We start from the raw sequence: 12021 nt of genomic DNA, 5'->3' as shown, positions 1-12021 counted from the left end.
CCAAAAATACAGTAAAATATCACACGTTAAAAACTTCCCTGAACAGGGCTGCCTTAAGATGTCTTCTGAATGTCAGGTAGTTGTTTATCTCTTTGACATCAGCTGGAAGGGCGTTCCACAGGGCGGGCGCCACTACCGAGAAGGCCCTCTGCCTGGTTCCCTGTAGCTTTGCTTCTCGCAATGAGGGAACCGCCAGAAGGCCCTCGGCGCTGGACCTCAGTGTTTACTTACTTATCCTATGGCCTGAACAGAGCTCAATCCAGCCAACATGATCATTGTTGCTGTTGCTGCTGCTGCTGTTTTTGGTTTGGAAATGATACATACCGTATTTTTCGTTCTATAAGACGCACCAGACCACAAGACGCACCTAGTTTTTGGAGGAGGAAAACAAGAAAAAAAATATTCTGAATCTCAGAAGCCAGAACAGCAAGAGGGATTGCTGCACAGTGAAAGCAGCAATCCCTCTTGCTGTTCTGGCTTCTGGGATAGCTGCGCAGCCTGCATTCGCTCCATAAGACGCACACACATTTCCCCTTACTTTTTAGGAGGGAAAAAGTGAGTCTTATAGAGCAAAAAATACGGTAATCCAACAGTGAGTGTAAAAGTAGACTGGGACACGTTTTTAGATCTCTGCACAATTGGCAGTCCATCGCCAAGGGGTTCTGCTTCCTAGACATTTAACAAAAGCAACAAGAAAAAGACACCATTTCCTCTCAACTCACAGCTGCATCTGCCAAACAAGTAGACCTACTTAAATGTGCCCAAGTTGGTCATATCCATTAATACAGTGGTGACTGGTAAGTGAAAAGGCAGCAGAGCCAACAGGAGACCCTCCAAGTGTCTCTATTTTCCAGTTTCTGGTTTGATCCTGGAACATCCCGCTTTTCCTTAAAGGTAAAGGGACCCCTGACCATCAGGTCGTGTCATGACCGACTCTGGGGTTGCGGCGCTCATCTCGCTTTATTGGCCGAGGGAGCCGGGCATACAGCTTCTGGGTCATGTGGTCAGCACGACTAAGCCACTTCTGGCGAACCAGAGCAGCGCACAGAAACGCCGTTTACCTTCCCGCCGGAGCAGTACCTATTTATCTACTTGCACTTTGACGTGCTTTCGAACTGCTAGGTTGGCAGGAGCTGGGACCGAGCACGGGAGCTCACCCTGTTGCAGGGATTTGAACCGCTGACCTTCCGATCGGCAAGTTCTAGGCTCTGTGGTTTAACCCACAGCGCCACAGGCGTTCCCTGCATTTCCTTAGGACATCCCTTATTGTCATGAGAGAAATGTTTGAGGGTGTGGGGTTATGCAACCCCAGAGTCAAGGAGATAAGTAACTACACAACCTTTGGAAGACATCTGAAGGCTGTACAGGGAAGGTTTTTTTTAATGTTTAATGTTTTTATTATGTTTTTATATATGTTGGAAGCTGCCCAGAATGACTGGAGGCAACCCAGTCAGATGAACGGGGTACAAATAATAAAATGATTATTGTTGTTATAAGAATTTTAAGGTCTCAAATATAGAAAATTCATAAATGCACACATATCAAAATATATGAACCATGTGTCTGAAATAGTATGGGAGAGCAATCCTGAAGCCATTTTGACTCTCCCAATGATTCCAAATATTCCTCTATAGTAAGGGAGGCGAATGGGGAAAGTCTTCCCATTGTATTTTCGCTTGCAAATCCTGTCTTAAGGGTGTGTATTTGTGTATGAATAGGGTGAGTCTGTGACCTGGATTCAGGAACTAAAGTATTAACCATCACAAAAGATGGCCAGGCTGCCCAGGTAATGCAATCAGTGACTATTATCAGGTATCCTGGCAAACAGGATTTCAGCTGTAGACTGCCTTCTTCTGTTACGTATGTATGATTTTTTTGGGGGGGGTCTTAGGCTACAGGGTGGCAATTTCAAAAGCCTATATAGGGCTTGCGCACCATTGTTCAGGGTTCTCCTCCCTCCTGCATGAGGTGAGTGGGGACCCTGATACAACAGTTCCTTTAATAAAGATCAGGCTTACTAGCTGCTTTGCTTCTCAATATATTCTGGTTTCTGATACCAATAGGGAACCCACTAACCCAGTGGTACCTCTGGTTAAGAACTTAATTTGTTCTGGAGGTCCGTTCTTAACCTGACACTGTTCTTAACCTGAGGTACCACTTTAGCTAATGGTGCCTCCTGTGGCCGCCGCACGATTTCTGCTCTCATCCTGAGGTAAAGTCCTTAAGCTGAGGTACCACTTCCAGGTTAGCGGAGTCTGTAACCTGAAGCGTTAGTAACTCGAGGTACCACTGCATATGTGCTCTGGAATACTCCATAAGGGAAATGGAGTAGTTTTGCTTATAACATTGTTATTATGGAATACGTCCCTATTGTCATTGGATAAATGTTGGGCCATAAAGAAGGCTGATCGCCGAAGAATTGATGCTTTTGAAATATGGTGCTGGAGGAAACTCTTGAGAGTCCCATGGACTGCAAGAAGATCAAACCTCTCCATTCTGATGGAAATCAGCCCTGAGTGCTCACTGGAAGGACAGATTGTGAAGCTGAGGCTCCAGTACTTTGGCCACCTCATGAGAAGAGAAGACTCCCTGGAAAAGACCCTGATGTTGGGAAAGATGGAGGGCACAAGGAGAAGGGGACGACAGAGGACGAGATGGTTGGACAGTGTTCTCGAAGCTACCAGCATGCGTTTGACCAAACTGCGGGAGGCAGTGGAAGACAGGAGTGCCTGGCGTGCTCTGGTCCATGGGGTCACGAAGAGTCGGACACGACTAAACGACTAAACAACAAAATAAATGTTGGAGGGTATGCAACAGTGGCTGGAGCCAGAGCCATTGCCAGGTCAGAGCCAACTCCTTATTCCGCCTCCACCGTCCCCTTGAACACTCGGCTTTTCCCCTTGCAGAACTCAGCAGGGAGGACAATGGAAGGATAGAAAAGCATTAAATAAATAAGTGTGGTGACACCAAGTGGAAACAGTGTAGTACACCTTTAAAAAGGCTTGGGTTTCCTCATACCAAACCGCTCTGGCCATGCATCTGACGGGCTTTGTTTCCCCATAAGAACCACAAAAGCAACAATCCAATTCCTTCCTGCTTGCTTCTGCATTTATTTAAGTACAGCATTTGCTTAGGGTGTCTCCAAAGTTTCAGGTATTTTGCAGGAGTGAGCCAAGCGCATACAGTTTAAGTTGGTGCATTTAAAGCACTCTATCCCCCTAGGGAAACAAATCCAAAAAAAGTGCAAAAAGTAGACTTTTTGCAGTTTGGAACATGGCAGGGAAATCCACTGTGAAGTGTGGAACAGGTGAATGAGTAACAAGGAGATGCATGAATGCTCCTTGCCATATAACCGCCCTGTGAACAAACTGGAACGAATGCTCAACAAAGGCTGTGCATCATTAAAGGTAAAGGTAAAGGTACCCCTGCCCGTACGGGCCAGTCGTGTCCGACTCTAGGATTGTGCACCCATCTCACTTAAGAGGCCGGGGGCCAGTGCTGTCCGGAGACACTTCCGGGTCACGTGGTCAGCGTGACGAAGCTGCTCTGGCGATCCAGCACCAGCGCAGCACACGGAAACGCTGTTTACCTTCCCGCTATAAAGCGGTACCTATTTATCTACTTGCACTTAAGGGTGCTTTCGAACTGCTAGGCGGGCAGGAGCTGGGACCAAAAGACGGGAGCGCACCCCGCCGCGGGGATTCGAACCGCCGACCATGCGATCGGCAAGTCCTAGGCACTGAGGTTTTACCCACAGCGCCACCCACGTCCCATCATTGTGCATCATTGAGGCACCGCAAATCAGGATGAATCAGGATGAATGCTAAATAAATGAATTGTCAGGAAGAGGAGGAGACCTGAAGCTCCCTGTTCATTGATGGCGATGTGGCAGGTGCAAATCACCATGTTACCCCGGTGTGTTTTGTGTCTGGGTTGCAAGAAAGGTGAAATCACTCTATTTTTAATCGGCAATATTTTATTCTGAGGCATTCTGTTCCCAGGGGTGCACAGATTCACAGCTATAAAACTTAGCTCTAAATAACATGGGGCATTATAAAGAAGAAGGTACCTCTGAGCCCGTGCAGAGTCTCTACCTCATCTCACTGAGAGATCACAGCTGGACATCATATTTCAGGTTTTCAGAATGTTGTGGGGGGTGAGAGGGAGAAATTTCTCTCAAGGTAAGTACTCAGATGTCACCTGGTGAAGTTGTTTGTCAGTAGATTTGAGGAGGACATAAAATAAGGGTGGTTTTTTCCACACGGTGCACAAATTCCTGTGGAACTCACTGCCACAAGCTGTGGCAATGACTACTGCCTTTTGGCAACTTAACCCCTATCAATAAAGCTCCAGAGAGAAACTGGAGAAACTACCATCTACAGAAACACCGGAATTCCCTGCCTTTTGATATCTGGCGGGCATCTTCACTGTACGCTTTTCAGTACCTGCTTAAATCAACTTAGCCCATATATTATTATTTTATTATCATTTTTATTCACTCTTTTTAAAAAACTTAATTTGTATCCTGTCCTTCATCCGAAGATCTCAGTGTGGTTCACAACAGCAAAATTTGACATGAGAATCCAAAATACATAATAAAACAAAAACAAACCATGTTGACACGTTTTAATCTCCTTTTTGTTCATTGCTGGTTTTAATTGCTCTTCAAATGTTTTTAAATTGCTTGTTTTCAACTGCTTTTCGTTGACAACGTCAATATTTCTGGTAAACTAACCGGAAGTATTTCTTACGATAACAGCATGTATATACATGTAGTTAAATAAAACAAAAATCAAAGCTAGCTTATTTCCTGCTTCCATTTAAAGAGTGTTTTGTTCCCTGAAGAGGGAAACTGCCCTTTCCATAATAACCTTGACTGACTTTATAGTTTGCCAGCGAAAGGCTGCTGCATTTCCTTGTCTTGGTCTGGACTGAGGTGAGCAAATATCCGCCTTATTCACCTTTTAGATCTTGTTCAGCTACACACCCTCCTGGATAAACACTCCAGCCTTTTGCCTTAGGAACACTGCCTGCTCCCACAAGATCCAGAATACCACCCCCAAGAGTCATCTAGTCCAACCGCCTGCAATGCAGGAATCTTTTGCCCAGCTCAGAACTCGAACCCGCAACCCTGAGATTAAGAGTCTCATGCTCTGCCGAATGAAAGTTTTAAAGACCTCCAAAGTTACTTTACAGCAGGGGTCAGCACCCTTTTTCAGCTGTGGGCCGGTCCACCGTCCCTCAGACCATGCAGTGGGCCGGACTGTATTTTGAAAAAAATAATAATGAACAAATTCCTATGCCCCACAAATAACCCAGAGATACATTTTAAATAAAAGTACACATTCTACTCATGTAAAAAGCTGGTTCCCGGACCATCCGCGGGCCGGATTGAGAAGGCAAATGGGCCGCATCCGGCCCCCAGGCCTTAGGTTGCCTACCCCTGCTTTACAGGATGAGTAAAACACTTTGCAGGAAAAGTGGAAGATAACTTTGGCTTGGATCTAACCCTAACCCCAACCTCCACCACAAACCTCCCAGGATGGGTTGCTCAGCAAACAGGTCTTTTGGAAGTTCCCCAAAATTCCTCCAGACTCGCAGCCTTTCTCAACCTGTCGGTCCCCAGATGTTGTTGAACTACAACTCCCATCACCCCTAGCTAGCAAGGCCAGAGCTCAGGGATGATGGGAGTTGTAGTCCAAAAACATCTGGGTCCCACAAGTTGAGAACCGTTGCTCCAGAGGAAAGAATGGAAAGGCACACAAGGAGGGAGGGATGCTAGCATTCTGCCCTATGCCTTCCCCCCCCCCACAGCTCTTGGCCTATTCTCTGAACTCTGATCCCAAGACGACGACCAAAAGTTAGGAAGCTATATAAATGATTCCTTCAAAATGACTCTCCTGTTTATTGTTTGCCTGCTTACATCCAGGGTGAGCTGTCCACTCTCTCACTTCCTGGTTTCCTCCTTCCAAGTGCCAATGGGAAAACCTGCATTTCTCCACCAAAATATTAGTGTTTGCCAAGGGGGTGTTTGCCAAAATGCACCCAAAATCATTATTCATAGGAATGGCTATGCTGCCCTCACACTATAAATTCCAAGGATGGTTTCTAGGAAGGGAAAGCTATGATAGAGGCATTTGTGGAATCCAGGATCAGGAAGGAGCCTGAAGTGGATAACTTCAACTCGCAATATTGTGTAAGTGTTTTACAGCCAGTAACCACGCAACTGGTGCTAAACGTTTAGCTATTATGCCTTGAAACAACTTATGACGTAGACTGTTGATTTCCTGGAGTAGCTGTTTATTTGCTAACTTTATACACGCAGCCTGACACTCTACTCTCTTTTCATTAACAGAAGGCGACTCAGCAAGAGATATAATGTTAAAATAATTAACATTATTGTAACTGAGTAGAGCAATTGATCAGAAGGTTGGCGGTTCAAATCCCCGCGATGGGGTGAGCTCCCGTTGCTTGGTTCGAAAGCACGTCAAAGTGCAAGTAGATAAATAGGTACCACTCCGGCGGGAAGGTAAACGGCGTTTCCGTGTGCTGCTCTGGTTCACCAGAAGCAGCTTAGTCATGCTGGCCACATGACCCGGAAGCTGTGCGCCGGCTCCCTCGGCCAATAAAGTGAGATGAGTGCCGCAACCCCAGAGTCGGCCACGACTGGACCTAATGGTCTGGGGTCCCTTTACCTTTAACTGAGTACAGTACAGCAGGCTGGACTCAGTCCGTCGCCATGCTGTTAGCAAGACAGAGGGGATTACTGAGTCTTAGGTATGAACCTTCCCAAAAAGAAATGGTATCAAGATGAGGAAGGCATGATGTTGGGAACTTAATATTGCAAAAAAAATCATGGATATTTCAAATATCACAGACAGGTGGAGCCAGTGTGGTTTGTTGGTTAGAATGCTGAACTAGGACCGGGGAGACGGGGGTTCAAATCAGTCATTAAGCTCACTGGGCAACTGTGGGCCACTCACCATCTCTCAGCCTTAACCACTTTGCAAGGTCATTGTGAAAACAGAATAGGGAGGTGGGAATCACCTCCAGCCCCTTGGATGAAAGGTGGGATATAAAAATAACGATAAATTACAGGTTGCCAAGTGGTTTTGTGGGTTTTTTTAATGGATTTCTCCCAAGAATGAGAAGCCTGGGGAAAACACATCCGGCCTTTCGATGACAATAATGTCATGCGGTCAACTGTGGAAAACTTGCAAGCAGGAGGAGACCCAAAGGTTTTCAGAAGTGGGTTGATTTCCAGCAAAGCAGCCTGTTGCAGCAGGACAAACAAAAGGACTTGTGGCACCTTAAAGGCCAGCCAGTTTTGTCGTGGCATCAGCTTTCATGTCCACCTGGCGCAGGAAGCACAATCCTCAATGTTGTTAATGGCCACGGCTCTAACTGAAATTGTTACTATGGGCCCATCAGCACTACACATTCAAAGCAGTATCAAACCACTTTAAACTGTCACGCCTCTCCGCAAAAGAATCCAGGAAGCTATAGCTAAGTGTGCCAAGAGTTGTTAGGAGACCCCTACTGCTCTCCCAGAGTTTCCTGGGAAGAGGGATTTGGCAGTTAAACCACTTGGGGGAAACGGCAGTTTTGTGAGGGGTCTCCGAGCAACTCTCAGCAGCTTGAATAAGCGGCAGTTCCCAGGATTCTTTGGGCGAAGCCCCAAAGAAGACTGTTTTAAAAGTGGGGTGATACAGCTTCAAATGTTCAATGCAGACAGAGCCTTTCATTTCCCTCTGACCTCACAGCTTACAACTGTTTGCAAACATCTGCCTATACACCTACCAATGACGGTTTAAACTCAACACATCTGATGAACCAAACTCTGTCCCACAAAACCTATGTCCTCATGGCGTTTGTTCACATCTAACGTGCCACAAGACTCACAGGGGAAAGGGAGACCTGCCATGTTTGCAAGAGATGGTTGAATTCATAATTCTAAATTTTACATATGTACGTAAGAAGAGTCCCTGCTGAATCTGGCCAAAGGCCCATCTATTCCAGCATCCTGTCATTTATTTCCTTTTAATTATCACGTTAGGCTTTCCTTTCTTTTTTTACTACCCCTCTACAAAAGTTGAAGTGCAGTATATAATAAGCAAAAAGGGCTTCCTGGTGGTGCTAGCCGTACTTCTCCCTTGCAGACAGCAGAAGGTGCATTTCCCTTCTTAAAGGTAAAGGGACCCCTGACCATTAGGTTCAGTCGCGGACGACTCTGGGGTTGCGGCGCTCATCTCGCTTTATTGGCCGAGGGAGCCGGCGTACAGCTTCCGGGTCATGTGGCCAGCATGACGAAGCTGCTTCTGGCGAACCAGAGCAGCGCACGGAAACGCCGTTTACCTTCCCGCCGGAGCGGTACCTATTTATCTACTTGCACTTTGACGTGCTTTTGAACTGCTAGGTTGTCAGGAGCAGGGACTGAGCAACGGGAGCTCACCCCGTAGCGGGGATTCAAACTGCTGATTGGCAAGTCCTAGGATCTGTGGTTTAACCCACAGCGCCACCCGCGTCCCTATATTTCTCTTCTTACGTAGAACCAAACAGGGAGAGTAAATTGTGACGGTCCCTTAACTATCTCCATGGTTGTGAAAGTTTGTGCAGCAATAAGAGAGGGAGCTACAAATCGGGAAGAGCCCATCCTGTAGTTAAAAATCTTACCTCTTGCTATGAAGTCAAAGCCTTTGGCAAGTTTCCACCTTTCTGGGTCTCAGCTTCCCACCTGAAACACTAGCCTCCCTCGCAAGGTTGTTGTAAGTGTCACCTAGACGGCATTCTGTTGAGTGTTCTAAAGCGCTATAAAAATGCTACTTATTTTTTTAGCTGCTTTGTTCTTGGGAGCCAGACTCCTGGTCAACCTAAGTCCAGAGCTGTCTGTTCTGGCTGGAGGGAGTCGCTCTCTGGGGTTTCGAATCCCGGCTATTCGGTTCTTTCAGCTGAAGATATATGGGATTGAACCAGGGATCCTCTTGCAGGAAAAGCATTCCCTCTACCAATGCGCCTTCACACACCGCTAAAGGCTACATTCGTGTTTCCTAAGCTTTGGTCTCCAGCTGTTTTTGGACTACAGTTCCCACCATCCCTGACCGCTGGTCCTGCTAGCTGGGGATGATGGGAGTTGTAGTCCAAAAATAGCTGGAGACCCAAGTTTGGTAAAACTTTTATTCCATCATGTAGCCCGGAGTATCTCAGAGTGTTTTAATCCATTTTCTTTCCCCACCCACTCCAGTTTAGAAGCAGAACCGAGTTTAAATGTCCCCTAAGCCTGAGGACGTTGATCTGAACCGAGCACCCCTCGCCTGTGCTAACACGCCCCACAATCATTCCCCTCCCCTTTTGTCAAACGCTTGATTTTAATCTCCTCGGGGCAGGGAACTTCTTACGCGCCACTGACGGCACTGTACAAATAAAATATATCAACCATGCATGCAAAAACCGAGATCCGATACTCCCTCTCCAAACATGCAAACACACATCCCTGGACCCTGGAAGCGGCTTGAGCTGAATCCGACCCAAAGAGCCCATAACAAATAACAAGGAAGTGGGTTTTCCATTTACTCCTCCGGACCAATTAAACGCATAAAATAAAACATCCACGTGAGCCCAGCTTGTCTCAGTTAACTCCCCACCAAAAACAAAAGGGCACGTGTCATTTGCTGATTTGTGTTCAAACTTCTGAAACCCACCAAAAAGTGTTTCCTACTTTCTCCCCTTGGCCATCCGGCGCGAAAGCCTCCCCCAAAATGCTGTGTTCCCCCTTCAAAGCCACCAAACTCACCATCTTCCGAAACCATTTCCTGATCTAAGACAAATACATCCCCCCCTCCGCCCCCCAGATCTCAGAGATGGTGGATGAGGGGCATTTGCGTAGCCAGAGGGGCAGGGGCATGGCAGCTGCACCCCCCCCCCTTATTCAAGTAAATAAATAAAAAATACTTAGGGTAGAAACTGTAGAAAGATTTTTTTCTGAGCACTTGGGGTCGAAAGAAAGTAATTTACAACTGTTGTGGAGAGCTTTCATTCCGATTGAGCCAGGAAGAGAGAGGATGACGGCAGGTGGGTGTCCCGCCCCTCCCTTAACATAAATCCTGGCTCTGCCCAGGTGAAAAAAAGAACAGGGAATTTGGCTTTGGGTGTCCCCCTGCTCCAACACACTCCACTTTCAATCCCAACTTCCCATCCTCACCTGCCCCCCCCATCCTGCACCCCAGACACTCCACGCGCGCTCACACAAAGCCGATTTCTCCAGATTTAAAAGGGAGGGGGGTCTCCCGCGTTTTGCCACCCACCATCACAACACCCCCGAGTCCTGAAGCTTGGGGACCACCGCCCCCCCCACAATGGACTCACCATAGGGGCTGACGGCTTGGCTCCCCATGGCCCAGGGTCGCCACCTGATCCCAGGACTGTGCAAGGACGGCGGCGAATGCTTCGAAAGGGAGATTCTGATCTGGAACCTGTTGCTTAGCAGTTGCCTGCCAGCCTCCCTCCTCCCGCTTTGACATCACCGCCGCCCTGCCTGGCGCGGGAGAGACACACCTGCTGGCTGCGCTCACCTGCCTCTCAGCCCGGCCACGCCCCCTGCGCGCGCGGCCACGCCCACGCCACGCCCCCTCCCGCCGGCCGCGCGGCCCCTTGACCCGGCCAGAGGCTGGACGCGATCTCCTCCACCCTCTTCCCCTCCTCTCTCGTTGCTCTTCGGGATCCCATGCAGCCACCCTGATTTTCAGCCTCATTCCACGTGCTCCAAAGTTTTCCCGAAGAAAAACAACTCGGAACCTCAACATTGGGGATCGGCCCCGCGCCCCAAAAACGGGCCCAAGGTTTGGCAGCAGTTTGGCAGAGAAAAACCCCGTGTTTTACAGCAGCCCCCAAACTAATTGATACTCAAACATGGGGGTAACTGGTATCACCCCCCCAAAAAAAACCGGGGCCAAGGTTTGGCAGCAGTTTTGCAGACAAAACCCCCGTGTTTTGCAGCAGCCCCCAAACTAATTGATACTCAAACGGGGGGGGGTAACTGGTATCACCCCAAAAACCAAACAATATTTTTTTTAGTAAGAACGCAATAGGATATCAAACACTAAAAACTCCCCTGAAAAATATTTTTGCAGCCAATACCTCATGTTTTGCGGTGCCCCACAAACTGAGTACAGTGGTACCTCGGGTTAAGTACTTAATTCGTTCTGGAGGTCTGTTCTTAACCTGAAACTGTTCTTAACCTGAAGCGCCGCTTTAGCTAATGGGGCCTCCTGCTGCCACCAGAGCACGATTTCTGTTCTCATCCTGAAGCAAAGTTCTTAACCTGAGGTACTATTTCTGGGTTAGCGGAGTCTGTAACCTGAAGCGTATGTAACCCGAGGTACCAATGTAACAGAAACTCAAACCGATTTTGGGGTTTGTCGCTCAATGAAGCTGGAAGAACGCTTCCTTGTCCCCATGTGAAAGAACACCCACAATAACCTTGATCACCTGGGGTTAGGGGTATACTGAGTTGAGGTGGGTCAGATCCAGAGCCGAAAAGTCAGGTGGCCACTCTCCCTCCTTCAAGGTATGCCTTTCTTAATTCCCAAAATATGGAACATATGAAAATTGGGACGCGGGTGGCGCTGTGGGTTAAACACAGAGCCTAGGACTTGCCGATCAGAAGATCGGCGGTTCGAATCCCCGCAACGGGGTGAGCTCCCATTTCTCGGTCCCTGCTCCTGCCAACCTAGCAGTTCGAAAGCACGTCAAGGTACAAGTAGATAAATAGGTACCACTCCGGCGGGAAGGTAAACGGCGTCTCCGTGCACTGCTCTGGTTCGCCAGAAGCGGCTTAGTCATGCTGGCCACATGACCCGGAAGCTGTACGCCGGCTCCCTCGGCCAATAAAGCGAAATGAGCGCCGCAACCCCAGAGTCGGTCACGACTGGACCTAATGGTCAGGGGTCCCTTTACCTTTTATGGAACAGGGTCTACTAAGACAGCACATGGGTGCAGCCAGGATTTTGGTTAGGGGGGCCAGGC

The 12021-nt window shown here is 48.0% G+C and overlaps 1 protein-coding gene across 1 annotated transcript in view; it reads right to left on the bottom strand.

Annotated features, from left to right (window-relative positions):
- The window catches only part of SLC44A4 (solute carrier family 44 member 4), a 61070-nt gene extending 50492 nt beyond the window's left edge, over nucleotides 1–10578 (bottom strand). Inside the window, exon 1 of the mRNA XM_053379135.1 lies at nucleotides 10363–10578. Within this exon, the coding sequence (XP_053235110.1) occupies nucleotides 10363–10390 (28 nt within the window). The 5' untranslated portion in view covers nucleotides 10391–10578. The remainder of the gene's footprint in view (nucleotides 1–10362) is intronic.
- Nucleotides 10579–12021: the final 1443 nt, after the last annotated feature.

This window comes from Podarcis raffonei, chromosome 2 (genome assembly GCF_027172205.1).
Source record: "Podarcis raffonei isolate rPodRaf1 chromosome 2, rPodRaf1.pri, whole genome shotgun sequence".
NCBI lineage: Eukaryota > Metazoa > Chordata > Lepidosauria > Squamata > Lacertidae > Podarcis > Podarcis raffonei.
The sequence above is the reverse complement of the archived record's forward strand: the minus strand, read 5'-3'. Positions and strand labels throughout refer to the sequence as shown.